This window comes from Lygodium microphyllum, chromosome 30 (assembly GCF_053477565.2).
Source record: "Lygodium microphyllum isolate KBCC chromosome 30, Lygodium_microphyllum_v1.1.10, whole genome shotgun sequence".
In the NCBI taxonomy this organism is placed as follows: Eukaryota; Viridiplantae; Streptophyta; class Polypodiopsida; order Schizaeales; family Lygodiaceae; genus Lygodium; species Lygodium microphyllum.
This window is the reverse complement of record NC_141164.1, coordinates 104,930,268-104,949,793: the sequence shown is the minus strand read 5'-3', so window position 1 is coordinate 104,949,793 and position 19,526 is coordinate 104,930,268. Positions and strand designations below refer to the sequence as shown.

Here is a 19,526-nt window from a genome sequence, read left to right as displayed (position 1 = left end):
AGCAATAGCTCCACAGACGATGTACCATAACCGCTTCTGCACAAACCAAGCTTTCATAACAGCACTCCATGTGAGATAATCAGGTCCATGTAACTTATCATCAGTGGAAGTGCACGGAGGAGCCATATGGAGAGGATAAGAAGAGAAGTAGAGAAGAGATGGAATTTAGAGAGGAAACACAGCCAAAACACAAGCACAGACTGCAGAAAATGAGAGTTCACACGCAATAGAACCCAAAATCTGATCAATAGAAGACAAAATCTGCTGCAGAAAGTCAAAAAATCAGTCAAAAACTGCCAAAAACAGCAAAAACGGCCTGAAGTAACAGTGACCCAGCCATGAGAGACGCTGAATCAGCAAAATGCAGGCTGTAAACTGGAGAAAAATAGGTAGAAAACTGTCGCCAGCAGCTGCAGATGAAAAACGCAGGCAGTAGAGGGTGCGTAGGCAACAGGCGATGGTAAGACTGCAGAAAACGCAGGTGAAACAGGTCACCTATAGGGAGCAGCAGCTGCCTGAGAAGAAATGGGGAAAACAGTCTTGAAATTAGCAATAAAACACAGCAGAAACACAAATCCTGAAAACTGATACCATGTCAGAAGTGGAGCAGCGGTGGAAGCATAAACATGTGCTGAAATAAACTACTGAAACACAAGACAAAAAGAGAAAAGAAAAGAACACGATACAGATGAGAACTCAGATGTATGCACGGGAAATGGAATCCATATATCTGAACACGAGACAGTCGCATACAACAGTGAGTCACTAGCTGCGTGGGCACTGGCACTGGCACTGGCTCCTCTCTCCACAGAGTCTGCAGATGGTGAAGATGATAATGATGATAATGACTGAGGAGGAGCACTGAGTATAAATAGGCTGAAAAAGTGGGGAGCAATAAATGCTGGTCGGATAGCATTAATGCTGGCCGATTGGTGCATAAAAATGCTCCACTGGCATAAAATGCCACACCAGAAAAAAACCTAAAATACCTAATAAAAATGCCCAGCCCAGATCAAGCTCAGACTCACACATGAGCTGACAAATACTCTGCTAACAACATCCATTGCTACCTTGAATGGCTCGATGTATTTCTTTTTTATAGTGGATGATTTCTCCAGATACATGTGGATGTACTTCCTAAGACACAAGTTTTATGCTTTCACTTATTTCTGTGCTTGGGTGTTGCTGGTCCATAACCAGACTGGTCGTCATGTGAATACTATGAGAAGTGATTTTGGTGGTGAGTTTACCTCGCACAAGTTCTCTAAGTTTCTACAGGAGTAGGGCATTGCACGTGTTGTGCTAAGAAATGCACTTAGCCACTTAAACAGCCCCAAAACATGCTTATTTTAGGCTTATTTTAGCCAAAACCCTAAAACGGGGAGCGGATCAAGAAAGTTGAGTGGGAGAGGATCTAGAATCCTAATTTTCTATAAACTGGCAGCCACCCCTCCACTCTTTCACAATCTCGTTTTTGCAGGTTTCAAGTGTTACCAACTTGCTGCCCACACCCCGGTCACGGAGGACATCTCAGCCCTTGCTGTCCATCACTGTTTCCTACAGTTTGGGACCTGTTTCCAGTCCTCCATACGTTGATTGCCGTTGTTTTTGCTTGGCGACTGACTACAGTTCATCTGCACTGCTATCGTACAACCTGCCACGTTAGCAAACTGCTGCGTTTACAGGCTCCAGCTGCCGCCCTGACAGTTTTCTCTCACCTGTCTGCAGTCGCTGCAGTCTTTCTCTCTCTTGCAGGCTGTCCTACCTGCGTTTTCAGTCTTTATCTCTCCTGCAGGCTGTCCTGCCTACGTTTTTAGCCGTTCTCTCTCCTGCAAGCTCTGTTTTTAGTCTTTCTCTCTCCTATAGGCTCCGTTTTTAGTCTTTCTCTCTCCTCACTCCTGTTGCATCAGATCCAACTTCTCACTGCTGCGTTTGCTAGTACTCGACATCCGGAGGCTGCCTTGCTGCGATTCGGGATCCGTTGGGGGTATGAGACACTCTCTAGCTCATTATCCTTGCCCTGATCCTTGAGATACAAGAGTTTGAGGTTCAGTATTCATTCACTGCATAGTGTGTTTGCTGCATGAGCATGGTATTATTAGTAGTCACATCATTTCATTTATTCATTGTATTCATTGTCTCTGAATTACTTTAACCCTAACCCTAACTATGTTCTTTTTATCAGTCTATGCTTTGTGGTACGATTTTTGTTTATGTTTCTGTGTTAGGATATTTTTCTTTACATGGTATTAGAGCCTGGTACTCTCCGAGAAACCTAGGCCTTTGATCTGAAAGCTCTTCGCAAGAAGCAAGAACAACAGTAGATTCAAATGACTTCGAACACATCAACACCGATTCAGTCTCCAAATCAGCCTATACCGAGAACCGAGCGAGAGTGGGCCGATCAGCTTGCTCCACAAAGTTCCGACATGGTGGAAGAAACATCTGAGTACATGGAAGAAAAGATAGGCAAGCTGACAAGGAATATAAACTGATCATACCCTATCGACAAAAGAAGATTGAGGAGCTCAACCGAAGGATTGCCCTTCAAGAAAAGCTTCTAAATGAAGGTATGCATGGATTTCACTCTTCAGATATTGCACCAAAGTCTAATGATGTTGCAGGGCCGTCGAGACCTCCATCAGGGATGAGCCCCCTCTTGGAGAGCAAGATCTGGAGTATGTTCCATTTTTTCAGACTCTTTCGTCCTCTCCAATACAAGATACTTCTGATTCGTCTTTTGTGCCTTCTTCTTTTACCTCTTTTGTTTTACAATATACTAGTAGAGATCATATGGAAGAAAGAGTCCAGTCTGTTGACTACAAAAAAGGTCCTCTAGAGGATCAATTTTTGTATGTTAACACACGTCGCGGGGATTATAAGAAAAAGCCAGGTAACTCTTCTTCTGTCCTTCCTTCTTTTACGTCTACTTCACATAATCAGAATGAATTTGGTGTTCCTTTCACTTCATTACATGGTGTATCATCGTCTTCACAGTTTCATTTTCAATCTTTAAATGATAGAAATGAACAAAAAGAATCTGCATCTCAGACACCTCACTTTCAAAATCCACCCATCCCACTACATTCTTCCGCTGCTTCACCACTTCCATTTACACCATTTACATTTCCATTTTAGACACCTCATGTCGCACCACACATCACACCGGGGGGTTATGGAAACATAGGCACATCCTTTAACCTCATCCTTCCCTCAGCCAAGTGGTGTTCCACCTACCTCATACACACTTTCCGGATCATTGCAGCCTTGGTATCCCACTCAGTCTCTCCCGAGTGTGGATCAGTTGCCTCCACAATTTGCCTCCATGGCATTGCCTAGTCGACCTTCTCGTCATAATGTTGTGTCCCAGTCTTACTTTGGACAAGGCTACTGTGTCCCAGTGCCTCCACCTACACCAGCACCTTATAAAAACATTCATGTTCCAGTGCCTCCGCATCAATCGACACTCATTGGACATTCACAGCCTTCTTCGGTCTACCCACCTCTTCCCCCTCCTTCTTACTCTTATCAGACACTCTCACCTCCACCATCTTTCCCACCCTCATCTTCTCCACCCACCCAACCCCTCATGATTCTAGCTCATCTTCTGCCAAGAATGCATTTAATGACAAGACTCGTTTTAACAGGTCAAACTTTACTACTTGGTCGAATTTGATGAGACATGTCCTTGATTCACAGAACCTATGGGATCTAGTGCAGGGGTTGGAACCCCAACCCGATCCCGCATTTGTTTAATACGAGGTCGTTCGCTCATGAAGGGTAGGAATGCCTCCACTATTGTCGAGCTGATGCAGGGCTTATTGCTAGAGTTTCATTCTCAGCTTCAGCATTTTGACTTAGGGTCAGAGCGATGGGCACACTTGACTGACCGCTATACGGCTCGAGATAGGACCCGTCGTATTAATCTTGACCATGGGCTTCAGCTTTTCAAAATCACTGACCGGGATGACTTGAAAGTCAAGTTGGCTGAGTATCGGCGTCTCCTCGCTGAATTCTCCACTACGGGGACTCCAAAGTCATCTAACAATCAGGTCACATTGTTCCTAAATAAACTCCCCAAGAAATACTTTAATTTTATGGAAGGAATAGTTTCAAATCCTACCATGCCTACATTCTATGAATTTGAGTGTCAATTGTTGCGTTACGCACGGTTGTTCGATCAGTTTCATATGAATTCCTCTTCAGAGAGGGCTCTTCTTGCTCATTCTCAGAAAGGGCAACAAGGAAAGGACAAACCAAACCAAACCTCCACTCAAAATCAAAATCAAACTCAAAAGCTAAATCAATCTGGGGATTCTTAAGAAAACTCCCAGTCACAACTCAAACCTGGGTGGCAAAATGTACCTAAAAAGAATAGGTATTGTCAACATTGTCAAAAGGCTGGCCATTTTGACGACGAGTGTCGATCAAAGGTACGAGGCACAGCACCAAAACCTAAGTCTCAAACCCCCACCCCTCAATCGAGCAACCCCTAGCAAGGGAGGCAGGGTGATAGCAAGGGGCAGTTTAAAGATCAGACTCACACTGCCACCGCACAATCATCTCAGTCGACAATGTTCTCAACTCCAGAGAACTTGTCTGACTGGTCTGCAGCGGCCCATATCGTCTCCATAGAGACATCAAATGCGAGTCTCATCCACATCTGTGAGTTGCCTCCCGACGAGGTTACTGCAGAGGCCCACTCGTCACAGCCGAGAACTTCAGCTCCAGTTTGGATTGTGGACAGTGGAGCTACACATCACATGACTCCTATAGAGGACATTTTCCGTACCCGAGCCCCTGCAGCCGGGCGGGTCCGTGTAGGAAACAACTCCTCGGTCAAGATTCAGGCTCAAGGCTGCATCAGCTTTGCCACTGACAAGGGTCTGGATCTGGCTTCGTTGGACAATGTATATCATGTCCCTCAGCTTGGGGTGAACTTGTTATCTGTTCAGCAGCTTTGCCGGTTGGGGCGAGCAGTTTTCTTTACAGTGACCACAGTCGAGGTCCTTGACTCTCTGACTGGTTTAGTAATTACTCGCGGTGAGGCACAGTCTAATGGCCTATACCACATGACGCACTTTCTGACCGAGCCGACCGCCGAAGGCTCCGTGTTCCATAGCTTCCAAGCCTTAGCCACATCTCGGGAGCCTATGCACAATGAGCGTCTTTGGCATTTTTGCTTAGGGCATCTTGGTTATGACTCACTTTATGAGTTGTCACGCCGTGAGCTGGTTGAGGGCCTTCCACGCTTGAAGCTAGCTCGAGATGTCTGTAAAGCCTGTCAGCTCGGGAAGCAACATCGTACCCCATTTCCTCAACAGTCTACACAGAGCTGAGGAGCCTCTTAGATTGATTCATGTTGATCTTTGTGGGCCGACATCCACTGCTGCTTTGAACGGCGCGATATACTTCTTTTTTATAGTGGATGATCATTCTCGATACATGTGGGTGTACTTCCTCAAGCATAAGTCAGATGCTTTCACATATTTTTCTGCTTGGGTACTGCTGGTTCATAACCATACTGGTCGTTGTGTCGGGTGCATGAGGAATGATAGCGGTGGTGAGTTTATCTCCCACGAGTTTTCCGAGTTTCTACAGAAGCATGGCATTTCTCGCCAGCTCACCTCTACCAACTCTCCCTCTCAGAATGGAGTTGTAGAGCGTAGGAACCGCAAAGTCATGGAAATGGCACGCTCTATGCTATTCGCAACAAAGCTTCCTGAGCGCCTTTGGGTCGCAGCTGTTAACACTTTGGTGTACATCCTCAACCGGTGCCCGACTGCGGCTCTTCCTCAGAAGACCCCGTATGAGGCATTTTTTGGCTCTCAGCCTGTTATTTTCCATTTCAGAGTCTTCGGGTGTCGTGCATACACACACATGCATGATGACAAGATAGGTAAGCTTACCACTTCGGATCAGACATGGCCAGTGGCCACGCCTCTTGTTCCTACTGTCCGCTTGTAGAAGGATACCCTAGGACAGCCCTTCAATGCACACACCTATCGTTCTGTTGTAGGAAAACTTCTTTGGTTAATTCACACTAGGCCACATTTAGCTTACTCAGTTAGCATACTCAATCAGTATTTCACAGCATCTACGATGTCACATTGGATTGCATGTCTTCGTGTGTTGCGTTATTTGCGGTGTACTTTTTCTTATGGCTTGACATATGGTTCTGGTTTATGTTTGCAGGGGTACACTGATTCTGGTTGGGCATGAGATCCTGACACCCGGCATTCCCATGGTGGCTACCTCTTTACCTTGGGCACTGCTCCTATTTCTTGGTCCAGCCATAAGCAAGAGACGGTGGCGGCTTCCACGGCCGAGGCTGAGTACCGAGCTCTCTTCGATGGCACCACCGAGGCCATCTATCTGAGGAGTTTGCTGGCCGTGCTTCATTTTCCATGTGACTCTCCCACAATTGACTGTTGCGACAACCAGAGTGTCATTGCCCTTGCGGGCAATCCGATCATCACACCATGGACACGGCATGTAAGAGTTCACTTCCACTTTTCCAGAGGATTAAGCTAAAGGCCGAGGGTACTTTAGAAAAATACAAGACTCATCTTGTAAGGCAAGGTTTCAAGCAAGAGCAGGCATTGACTATGAAGAAACCTTTGCACCTACCACTCAGTTGACATCATTTCGTTTGTTGATTGCGCTCGCCACTCGCCATAGTTGGGTGATCTATCAAATGGGCAACAAAAGTGCCTTTCTAAACAATTATTTAGAGGAAGTCTATGTGGAGCAATCTCCCAGCTTTTCTTCCATGACCGAACTAACAAGGTGTTTTGCTTATGAAAAGCTCTTTATAGGCTGAAGCAAGCACCGAGGCCTTGGTACTACAGGATGGATGAGTTCTTACCGACTCATGGATACCATTCTAGCCCCTATTATCCAAATCTCCATATGCACACCACTAGCGTGGGAGTTAGCTCTATCTTGCTGTATATTGATGATATACTACTCACTAGCTCAGATTCTATGGCTATCACAGGAATTAAGGCACAGCTTTGCTCTACATTCAAGATGATAAATTTTATTGTCTTATTTCTTGGAGATGGAGATTGTTAAATCCGAGAAAAGTATCTTTTTTGTCGTAGTTGAAGTACTCCCTACATTGCATTGATTATACACGGCCACTAGCCACACCTCTAGCTCCCACTATACATCTGCACAAGGATACCTCGGGGTTAGTCTTTTAATGCTCATACCTATCGTTCTATTGTAGGAAAATTACCTTGGTTGATTCATACTAGGCCAGATCTTACATTCTCAATTAGTTTGCTTAATCAGTATTTTAATGCTCCTAGAATGTCTCATTGGATTGCTTGTCTTAGTGTGTTAAGATATTTAAGGTACACCTATAATTATAGACTAACTTTTGGTCATGGTTTATACTTGTAAGGATATATGATTTTGACTAGTTGGGAGATCCTGGCACCCAACGTTCCCATGGAGGCTACCTCTACACCATGGGCACAGCATCCATATCTTAGGCTAGCCGTAATAGGAGACAGTGGCGGCTTTTACGGCCGAAGCAAAGTATCAAGCTCTCTTCAATGGTACTAAAGAGGCCATCTATCTACGTAACTTGTTGGCCGCACTACAATGTCCTTATGAGTCACCTACAGCTATCTATTGTGACAACCAGAGTGTCATTGCTCTTGCAGGCAATTCTATCATCACACCTCCGAACATGACACATGGTAGTTCACTACTACCTTACCAAAGAGCAGCTTGAACTAGACACCATACGCCTCAAGTTTGTGCCATCCAGTAATAATTTTGCAGATATTTTGACCAAGGCAATCAGCATGTCAATTCTATAGTATCTTCTACCACAGATCGGCTTGGATATATCCTCCTCTACTTCTTCAGATTGATAGGAAGAGGGTGCTTCCCTCTTACTTCTCCTTCCAAATTGAGAGGGAATTGTTTTCTTCTCTTGATAAAAACAGTAATAATGCTTACAGTTTTTCACTTTCTAACATTAATTACTTTGCATTATCTATTATGGACATTTGAAACTTTATCCACACTATCAAGATGACATGATTGTAAAAGGGCGCTTGGACAAGTGAACAATTCCCTTACGAAGGCACTATCCAAGAGGCACCGTTGCATTGCATTCTGCACGAGCATGAATACTTGCATTGTCCTTTGCATTTACTCCAATATTGGCATTCTATTCATGTAAACATGCATCTGTGCACATTTATCCCTTTTCGATCACCCTTGAAGTGGTCGACTCCGGATCCACCATACTCCTAGCATTGCACATGGTAATCTCCAAAGGCATTTTTTTATTATGCTTGTATGCTGGCTTTATCCTTCTTACCTCTCTCCACATACTCTCCATAAGATTGATATGCACACACACACTTTAGGAATCCCTAGTTACCCTAGTAGTCTGCAATTGGAGGGCATATCAAGCTTGTTAGACTCAATTTGGAAAAACGTGCAAATGAAGGAAGAGGAGCAAAAGAGAAAAACGTTTGAAGACGAGCAAGGATATAGGGATTGGCTTATACAACAACAAGAGAAAGAGAAGAGACACAAACTACAAGAGGAGGTAGATAGATTGGCAGATAGGTTAGCTAGGAACAAAACATCTAGGAGATCTCAAGACACCCAAAAAAAAAACAAGGAGAAGAAATCTGAAGTAGGAAACAAGAAGAAAGACAAGAGACAAAGCAACAAGGATGGAGAGGAGAGTGAAAGCTCACACAATGACTATGGCAAGTTCAAGATGCCTCTACCCACCAAGTACAAGGGAGAGAGAGACAGGCTAATTTTGAAGAAATGGATTACAGAGGTAGATAGATACTTGAAGTATGCTAGAATCACTAAAGATAGGAAGAGAGAAGTGACAGCCATCTATCTGGAGGAGGATGCCACTAGTTAGTATCTACTGAAGCAAGAACAAGGGCGCATTGTTTTTTCATGGGAGGAACTACAAGAGAAACTCAAAGATTGCTTCATCCCGAGGATGAAGAAATTCCAAGTTAGAGATGAGTGGAGAAATCTCAAGCAAGCACAAGGGAAGATGAAGAAATATGTTAGCAAGTATAGACAGCTGATGCTGCAACTCCCGAACATGGACATAGATACAAAGTTGTATGGATTCCTATTTGACATGCAAGAATGGGCCAGAAGAGATGTAGAAAGACAAGAACCAACAAGTTTGGCAGAGGCCATGATGATAGCCAAAAGATTAGTAGATTCAAAAGGAGAAGAACAGCCTATGGGAGTCAAGCTAAATTTAGCACTAGTCTCACCACCAACTCTTGGACCCCAAGACCCAACCACCCAAGAGGCCCCATCTCAGAGATTTGGAGTCAAATTTCAATCATTTCGCACTCCGCTCTGGTACCAAGGGAAACAACCACTACAGAGACCAACTGCTAGAACATCTTACGAGTTTGCAAGATCAAACATATCATAGTGGCGACCACAAGGGTTAGATGTTTCAAGTACGGGGAACCACACTAGCAAAATAGATGCCCCATGGAAGACACAACTTCAACAAGTGAATCCAAAGTAACCGTCACAAGTACTTCTAGAGGAGAGGAGCCACAACCCCCCAAATTCAAGAAACCCCGTCCAAAAAACTGTCAAAGAAGTACAAGAATTTCTGGAGTTCACTATCCCACTTGATCAAAGGCGAAGGAAAGTTTACACGAAGAAGTGAGCAACAAACCGCCTTTGATTTGATGAAAGAGTATATGAGTCAAACCCCCATACTCAAAGTGCCACACTTCACCAAGCCCTTCAAAATCTCCACAGACGAAGAAGATGCTAAGGGTAATCCATTGCCTTTGAAAGTGGAACCACTATGTACAAGAAAAGCACACAGTCATGTTCAAGGATAACATCTCACTCAAATACTTCCAATCCCAACCCAAGTTGTTTGCCAAACGAGCCAAATGGCTAGGTTTCCCGGCAGAATTCGACATGGAAATCAAACACAAACCAAGATCCACAAACAAGATACCAGATGCACTAAGTCGCAAGGCCGATTTGAAAGCAACAGGTGTAGCCAATAGCAACTTCCTAGAGTTACTTAAAGAGGCCTTAGAACATGACCAGGAAATACACAAAATAATTAAAGAAGTGCGAGTCAAGAAGACGCCACATGGGATGTATAACTAGAAGAGGAAATCATGTTTGTAGGAAAGAGATTGTACATTCCCAATAATGTGGAGTTAAAGAAAATCATAATACATGAAGTGCATGACGGATGGCAATCTAGGGGGACACAAGGGCTTAAGCAAGACACTCCAAGTCCTAAGGAAACAATTCTTTTGGCCAAGCATGAAGGAGGTCATAGACTATGTCAGAACTTAGTCCCACTTGCCAACTAGTGAAAGCTCCACGCACCAAGCCGACTCGCTTACTTCAACCAATGCCAGTGCCAAGCCGCCCATGGGACGTCATTAGCATGGATTTTATTATGGAACTCCCAAAATCCCATAGCTTTACCATCATCTTCGTAGTGGTGGACTATTTTTCCAAGCAAGCACACTTCTTATCTGCCAAGCCACCATTGACTGCCAAGGAGATAGTCCGCATCTTCTTTACTCATGTCTTTAAGTTACATGAGCTACCATTAGCCATTGTATCCAATCAAGATGGTTACTTTATGAGTGACAGGTGGAAAGAACTCTTTACTATGAAAACACAGCTCGGATTCTCATCATCCTTCCACCCTAAGATAAATGGGCAAACAAAAAGAGTGAACCAAGGCATTGAAGACTATCTCAGAAGCTATGCCTGGGTGGACCAAAAAGATTGGGCCTTGTACCTTGATGTGCTTGAGTTCCACTACAACAATTCAATCCATTCAACAATGGGTTACACCCCCTTTGAGTTAGCCACAAGGAAAGAGTTCATCACACCCTTGGCCTAGCCTCAAGAGCTGCCAAAGCAAATCAAGATGCAAAAGACTTCTTGAAGAAATGGAGAGAGAGAAATGTAGCAGCCAAGCAGAGTTTGGGAAAGAGCAAAATTACCATGACCAACCAAGCCAATAAAAAACACAAGGAAGTACTATTCACCAAAGGCGGCATGGTCCTCGTCAGCTTCAAGCATATGTCCCTGCCAAAGAATATGAGCCCCAAGTTCAACCATCGGTACTATGGACCCTACCGCATCACCCAAGTTTTGAATGACGTCACCTACAAGTTGGACCTGCCAAAAAGCATCTGCGTTCACAATGCATTTCATGCACACCTCCTATGCAAGTTCTATCCCAACACCCAATGGGGGCGGCACATTTCATTGCTTCATTCCAACAGCCCCTTTGCTTCAAAGTAGAAATAATCCTTCGGCACCGGGAGCACAAGGGTTACCTTGAGTAACTCGCCAAGTGAAAAGAACACCCTCTCAAAGAAGCCAATTGGATTTCGGAAGCGCAGGCCTGCGAATGCAAGAAAGAGGCCTTCGCTACCTCGATCAAGGAGAATCCCAACAATACTTCCAATGTTCCTTGAATCATACCTTAGATTAGCATAGGACTTGCAAGCCTCCACTCCTCAAATATAATTAAGTCGAGGGTGGATTGGAATGAAAACAAATAAACACTGAGTCTAGATGAACAAACCCTAGTAATTTCGATAGGAAAAACTATGTTAAGACCCCCAAGTCGTAGTGCAACAAACACTAACCAGCTTGATAGACCCCACTAGTGAGTCAAGTCTTGGACACACTGACCAGCTCGATAGAATGAGCTCTGTTAAGACCCCGGAATGAGTCAAGTTGCCTTGCTTGATTTCCACTCTACATGTGATTCCCTATACCCAGCGGTGGTGAACCCTCACATGTGCGACGTCACGAAGGTGTGGTCCAAGGATGTGCCTATGTTGTACCATTTCTTTCGGTAAATAATACAGAGTTGAGTAGTTATTGGCCCTTAGACTAGCATTAATTGATTAATTAATGCCTAGTCTCTAATGTCACCATTGACATTAGTGGCCAACAAATTGGTCTAGGCCCAAATCTGACACTGAGTACCACCTAGTACCTGTTAGGTATAACTTATTACAACTTTTGTATTTGGCACCAACTGACATCTTGGCATCTTGGGTCCCACATTGTGAAATAATTAACTTGCACCTCACAGGTACAAGTCACATTAGTACATTTGATTAACTTTTAATCAAATGCTAAGCAAAGCAATAAAAGACAGCCCTCGTGTATTGAACAACAACAAATGTGACCAAAAAAGCTGGATCTGATACATACAAGTAGTGAGGAGAGAGAAAGACTAAAAACGCACGTACCTAAGGAGAGAGAAAAACCATGCAATAGCTAGAAGCAATATACGATTGTGCAAAAGAGCCAAGCAACAGCTAGAGGAGAGAGAGACTCAACAAATGCAGACTGTAGATAATGGTGACAATGTCTAGCGAATGGCGACAGGTTCAACTGATGGTGATAGCAATAAACACAATGATGTTGTAATAGGCCATAGCTCCAAGGTACCACGCGAGAGCTACAAGGTGAAGGCGACAGTTGCAAGATGTGGGCGAAGGTTGGAATCAAGCAGCAAATGGTAGAAGATAGCTGAGGGAAGACCGCGATGTCCTTCGTGAACGGGGGTGTAAACAAAAATACAGCTCTTGAAACCTATAAAAACGGGATTGAGGGAGAGTAGTGGACTGTATGCCTATTTATAGAAAGTTCAAGGCACCTAAATTAGGGTTTGGCATGTGAGACACATTAACTCTCTAGGATTGCATTTCTTTTTAAAATAAGAAGGTTTCTTCATTAACTAAGCGTATTTTGGGGCTGTTTAAGTCAAGCTAAAGTATTTTTAGCTCAACAAAGCCAAGCTCAAGGCTCAATGGCAGCTATGGTGGAACGCCAACAGAGTGGCGACTCAAAGGAGGTATGGCTCTGATACCATTGTTAGGTTAGGATTTGCAACACATGCACACTTACACATACTCACAGTGAACAAGTGAACAACAAGAGAGAAGAGAGTGCTGAAAGGTCACATTCACTATGTGAAAATAAATGTAAGTACAATCCCTAAGGTACTAAGTATCACACCCATTGACAGATGTTCACACGGGTAAAAAACCAATTTTCAACTTGAAAAAATGCCTCCGAGATAAGGAAGGACTCACACCAGAAGTTAGAAGGAACACAATAAGTGTAAAAACACTCAACATATCAATCTTGATTTTGAGCTTCCGGAGTTTTGTGTTAAGGAAGGGGATGATCTGAAAGTCAGGTTGGCCAAATATCAGTGGTTCCTCATTGGACAAGTCCCCCCGAAGTTAGACGATCAAGTTAAATTTTCATTTCATTCAGCACATTATCTCGTTGCCCCAATTGCTGACCTTCTATGAGTTTTAGTGTCAATTCTTGTGTTACATGAGGCTACACGATCAAGTCTACAAGAAATCCTCTACATACTCATATTTAGAGAGGGGTTTGGTTGCTTCTTCTTCGCAAGGAAAAACCAGAGGTAGCAAGAACCCACAAGATGCAAGGGCAAGTCAAAACAAGGGTAGCACCCTTCCTCCAACAGAACCAAAGAAAACAAAATCCATCTGGCAACAACTCCCTAAGAAAAATAGGTTTTGCACACACTGCCAGAGATCGGGCCATGTGGACAAAAATTGTCATACCAATGCCCAAGGTCTTCCTCCTAAGAAACCCTAGCAAACCATTGCAACTCCCTCCACTCCTATTGGACAGTCCACAGGCGCTACGCCTCCCGCTGCTGCTCCATATGCTCCATTTGTCTCAACAACTACTATACACATGGTATGCGGACAACCTCATCACCCCATATCTTTCAATACTCCTAAAGGATTAACAGATTGGTCTCCTAGCGCACTCTTTGCATCCATTCCTAGGTCATTCTCTGTATCTTCATCTAAGACTAGTTCTCCACCTCATCAAACGTTTCGTTGGCAAAGACCTATTGATAGACATACACAATGGTGGCCCCATATTTAGTTTTTCCTTCTTAGTCTTCTGTTGCATTTACTCACACGTATACCCTCATTGCATTATTCCTTTATTAACTTTCTTTTTTGTCTTGTTTTGCATTAAAACATTCCACTACTAATCCCAATTTTGCAGTTTTTGATCTCTCTTGCACGGTTTGTATTTCAACGTAGGGCTAACATGCAGGTTTGCACTTGTCCTGTTGCCTAGGCTGGAGACATGGGATGCATACCGTTCCTTTCATGGTTTCATCTTCCTAGGACATTTGCTCTTCTATTAGTACGAAGGCTTCCTCTTCTAAGGTAGATCGCATAGCATCTCTCTTGATTCTATCATGACAATGCCTTCTACTTTGCTCTTTCAATCGAGGTGCTTCATCCTCATGTTAATCTATCATCATGGTTCTCGGCACCACCCAAAGATCAACATCAAGCTCCTCTCCCTCCTTCAGTATCGATATCCAAGCTTGAAAGGGGATTCCTATCTTCTCATGGTATTCTATAGGATTCTACACTTGTCTTCAACATTGGCCTCCCTTCCCTGTTCTACCTTTTCCTTGGCATTGCATAATTTTGTCATCTTTGTAAGGGTGCTTGAACAAGTGAATAATTCCCCCACAAAGGACACTATCCAAGAGACACCTGTTACATGAGCATTCTCAACATGTAGCATACTATGCATCTCATTGCGCAGAGTACCCTTGAGCGGATCTTGAGCTATCTCCACCAATGGTTGTTACACCCCACCACCACTCCTTCATCACCCTTTTCCTCATCATCACCACCCCCAAGTGGTTGGGTAAACTTGTTTGTTTTGAGATGTGTTGGATCTGAGCATCCCTTTTCATTTTCCTATATGGGCATAGTTACTTAATCGATTGCAAACCATATCTAATCACATCTTTCCCACAAAAAAAAGAGGTAACATTCACCTTTGCAAGACTTGGTAGGCTATTGGAAAACCGGCGTGCACCCTTTTTCCAATGCCCTGGCCTCTCTTGGGTGACTACTTGAACTCCCTTGATAAGATAGCCATCACCTTGTAGTCTTGGTAAGCCATTGGGCAGCCAATGTGCACCATTTTTCCCTGGCTGCTTTGGGATGGAATACCTTGGAATAAAGCTGGGTTGACCTTCCTTTCTAGCCCTATTTTGGCCTAAGAGGGGATCTTGAGCTAAAAAATGCATTGCATGTTGATTAGCCTCTTAAACAGCCCCAAAACATGCTTAATTAACGAAAAACCCTAAAACAATGAACGGTTCGAGAGAATTTCTGTGCAAACCCCAATTTAGGAGGATCCATCCGCATCTATAAATAAACACGCTGCCCACCATTCAATCTCATCCTTCTGTGCAAGTTTCTCACTCTACTATGTAAATTTCAGCCATCAAACACCTACCATCTACTGTCCAGTCATCACTAACTCCAACGCATCACCATCCAGCCCTAGGCGGCTTGTTTCCAATCATCACCCTACTATTTGGAGGTCTCCATCTGTTGCATCGTCATAGCATCTGATCAGCCTATGTTTTCAACATCTGGTCTCCTACCATCTCTCTCATTAAGTGGCCGTTGCAATACCTGCGTTTTTGTTATACAACAAGCCACCTACATCAACAAGCACCTCTCATGTTGTCAAATTTCAGCCTCCGACTATTGCATTTTGGTGACCAACCTACTGCCCTTCATTATTCAGCACTCTCTCATCTCCAACTAGTGGTTACAGCACTCGAGGTGTCCGTCTCCAATGGACATGACTCTCCAACACTCATCGCTCTGCCCTTGAGCATCCTGTACTCTTACATTCATTTACTACATTGATTCGTTCACATTAGAGTTCTCTTTTTCTCTCTATTTGTGTTTGTATTTTTGCGTTCTAAGTTTTAAGTTTTGTGTTTTAGGGTTTGAGTTTTGCACATGACTATTGATGTATTTGTGTTTCTGTCGTGGTCATACACTTTGTGTTTTCTCAGTGCGAACCCAGGGTCTGTCTCCGATGGGCGTCACTTTTGGGGTCCATCTCTAATGGACATCACTCTCCGACACTCACAACTCTACCCTTGAGCATTCTATACACTCTTACATTCATTTGCTGCATTGATTCATTCACTTTAGAGTTCTCTTTCTCTCTCTATTTGTGTTTGTGTTTTTGTGTTTTGCATTTTAGGGTGAGTTTTGCACGTCACTGTCTATGTCTTTGTGTTTATGTCATGGTCATACACTTTGTGTTTCCTCAGTGCAAACCCTAGTAGTTTCTTCATACATCTAGCGTTTTAGAAGTAGTAGGAGAGGGTAGGACGAGCACTTGAATAGGCAGTGCCATAATTGCCAATCGTGAACTCGAAGCCATGGAAGGGGAAACGGGGGGGGATGATGTGGAAAAGAGAGAGAGAACGAGAGTGGAAGGTGATTGAGAGGAAACCCAGTCATGGCCCACTTGTCAATTTACATCACAATCTCTATCTTGATCTTGGCGATCTTTTCGGCAATCCTCAGAGTCGTAACAGTCAGAACACTGGTCTTCTCGATCTTGGCCTCGGCCATCACTTTGCCAGTCCTCGCAGTCCAAATCCACGTGATCCTGCTACTCGTAATGATCTGCCATCTATGGCATTCAAGAAAACCTGCAAAACACAAAGAAAAGGGTTGCTACTGATGAACAAGACTGCAAACTGATTATATCAGCCTATTTGGGGCCCACCTGGCTGCTGTATAGTAGAAATTTTATGTCTAGCACATCAATCAGCAAGTATCCAAGGCTCAAAAGTAGAAACACAGATGACTGAGGGCGAAAACCTGCAAAACACAGGTTGGCTTATGTCTGGGACCAAAACGCAGGTTGAAAACAGGCTAAACCTGATCCAGACATTTGAGAAACAAGCCACGCTGATGAAAGCACAGCTCTGCAGCACTCCTTGAACTTTGAACAACTGCTGGAAATGGTTGACTAGTTGACTGAGATGGTCGCCCAGCAAAATGCAGCCTGGAAAGGACTCCTCTTCAATGAACTTTGGCTCCCGCAATTGTGTGTATCCATCTTGGCATAGTAGTGTGCCATTCTCCCCTTCAATTCAGATGTGAATGCTTGCCTCATCATTGTGAGTTGACAGCGAGTGACGGAGTGATAGACAGTTTGTCATGTTCAGTTTTCTTTCAGTTAAAGCATGCAAGAACATATATGTGTATGTGTCATGTTGAAATTTCCAGCTATTCTGATGTCTGACAGTACAAGGATATACATGCGGTAAAGCACATAGATGATCAACAGAAAGGAAAATAATCCCAATTCTTTAACAGTCGCATGACTTACACCCTCATGTATTAGATATTCCATGTAAGGTACTCACAAAAGCCCATTCGTTGTGTTGCGGCTCAACATTCGCAGCTCCTGTGCAATTTGTGTTGCATACACAGCATCTTGAAGAACAAACTTGGGGCTGGCAGAACCTGCAGAAACATACTTTGATGGATTAACCAAAGCATGATATGTTAATTTGTAAGATAAAAAAGATCATCAAAAAACCTAAATTCATACAATTGTTAAATCTTATTATCATGTTAATCACCACTAGAATGTAAATGAGAATGGTAAAAGTTTGATCTTATAATTTTCTTTAGGTGACACAGGAGAGTCGTTTACATAGCAATGCAAACACATGACTATCTGTGCTGCTACAAAACTAAAAGAGATTGGAATAAACATATTTGGAGATCCAGTTTTGAGATGAACAAGTAACATTAAACGCAAAGAGTTAAGAGCAAATTCTTCAGTAACAGCACAAATTCAGTTTAAGGTCCTCTAAAAACCACGATACAATCAATTCACTTTATGCCTTAAATTGGGTCAAGAACTGCATTTTAGGACTTTGATATCAGAACATTTTCACACAACTGCAGTCCTAACACTCACTGAGTTTATTCACATACACAGAAGCATACGTAGATAGCATTCCCCCTTTGGATCTTAGAACCTATGATGCAAGCCAGAGATACAATAGCTATAGGAAGGTCGTCCCTGAAAATCAAGCAGTCTAATCCTAGAAACTAAGACAATGTTAGCAGTCGTGATTTTATTTAGACCTTGTATGTCATCTCTTGATTATGAGCATTGTATAACAGGGACATATAGAGCTCTCACAATGTTACACTTATCATGTTCTTTGTCGTTTTGGTGTGAGCACCCTTATCCACAAGCACTTCTTACCTTCTAGCAAGAGAAGGGTTTTTCCCCATGTGAACACCCACCTTAAGGGTAGTGTTGTAGTACCTTAGGGATTGTACTTTCATTATCATTCTCACATTAGTGGATGTAACAGTCCAGCACTCTCTCTTCTTTTGTTGTTCACTCTTCACTCAAAGAGAGTGTGTACGTGAACGTATGTGTGCAGCTGACTGAGCATGACTTAACAGTGGTATCCAAGCTACCTTCTCCTCTAACACTCAACTTGTGAGCTGTCATTTCCACAGCCACCATTGAGTCTTGACTCGGCGACAAGTCCAAAGCCTGTTATTTGGCCACACGTCCAACCTATCCCGTTTACAAGCAGCCTGTCCCATCACCTCTGTCCATGCCCTGTCCCTTAGCTTGTCCTAGCCAAGTCTGAAACAACATTCAACACACATGTTGCCTGTCCCTAGACACCCCATACTGCACACCTGTCATCACACATGGCCTTGCCTTTTGCCAAATTTTCTGGGCAACAAGACCACGTAGATCTGCTGCTCATTGGCAGCTGCTGGGAAATAAAGATCCCCCTCGGAGTCTGATAGATCTCATGACCTAGAAAGAAGTAAAGAAGTCCATATTTGTCATCTCAAACTTTGCATGAAGTGTTGCCTTCGTCTGCTCGACCATCCGAGTATGGTCACATGTCACAATCAAGTCATCCACATAAAGGACAAACAACACATGACCTCCACTTGAGGTGTGAACATAAAGCTAGGGGTCGGCTTTGGAACACCAATACCCCAATTTCTCCTAGAGGAACAAGTCAACTTCTCATTACAAGCACGAGGAGCCTGATTAAGGCCATAGAGAGCCTTCCTCAACATGTACACCTTACCATCAGAAGAACCGAAGCCTGGAGGCTGCAGAACATAGATCTCCTCCTTCAACTCCCCATTCAAGAAGGCAAACTTCAGATCCAACTGATAGACCGGCCATCTCCTATGGCTAGCCAAGGCAAGAACTACGCGCATAGTAGCCAACCGAGCTGTAGGGGCAAAAGAATCATGGAAATCAAGGCCTGGGCATAGTGTAAAACCTTTAACAACAAGGTAAGCCTTGCGCTTGTCCAACGTGCCATCACTGCGGTACTTGGTCTTGAAGACCCATTTGACTCCAATGATCTTCTTACGAGTCATCAAACAGTAATTAGTGTAAACAAGCTCAGTGTGGTGTGCTTGGTTCCGTCGAGAATGCCACGGGCCATCATGCAATAACCACTCCTCAAGGACCCCCTCAATCCCTGCATCACGAGTATCACAAGCCCAACAAGGAGGTGGCTAGTGTCAGAGTGCAGCGATGCGGAAGCGTAGGACAAGACTGAGAGTGAACAC

General features: G+C 43.7%; 1 protein-coding gene across 2 annotated transcripts in view; it reads right to left on the bottom strand.

The window, feature by feature from the left end:
* Positions 1 to 19,526, bottom strand: part of LOC148010217 (uncharacterized) — a 56,298-nt gene that overhangs the window by 13,540 nt on the left and 23,232 nt on the right. For both annotated transcript variants that reach the window (XM_087672364.1, XM_087672365.1), the window contains exon 3: positions 17,315 to 17,414. In XM_087672364.1, the coding sequence (XP_087528490.1) occupies positions 17,315 to 17,414 (100 nt within the window). The remainder of the gene's footprint in view (positions 1 to 17,314; positions 17,415 to 19,526) is intronic.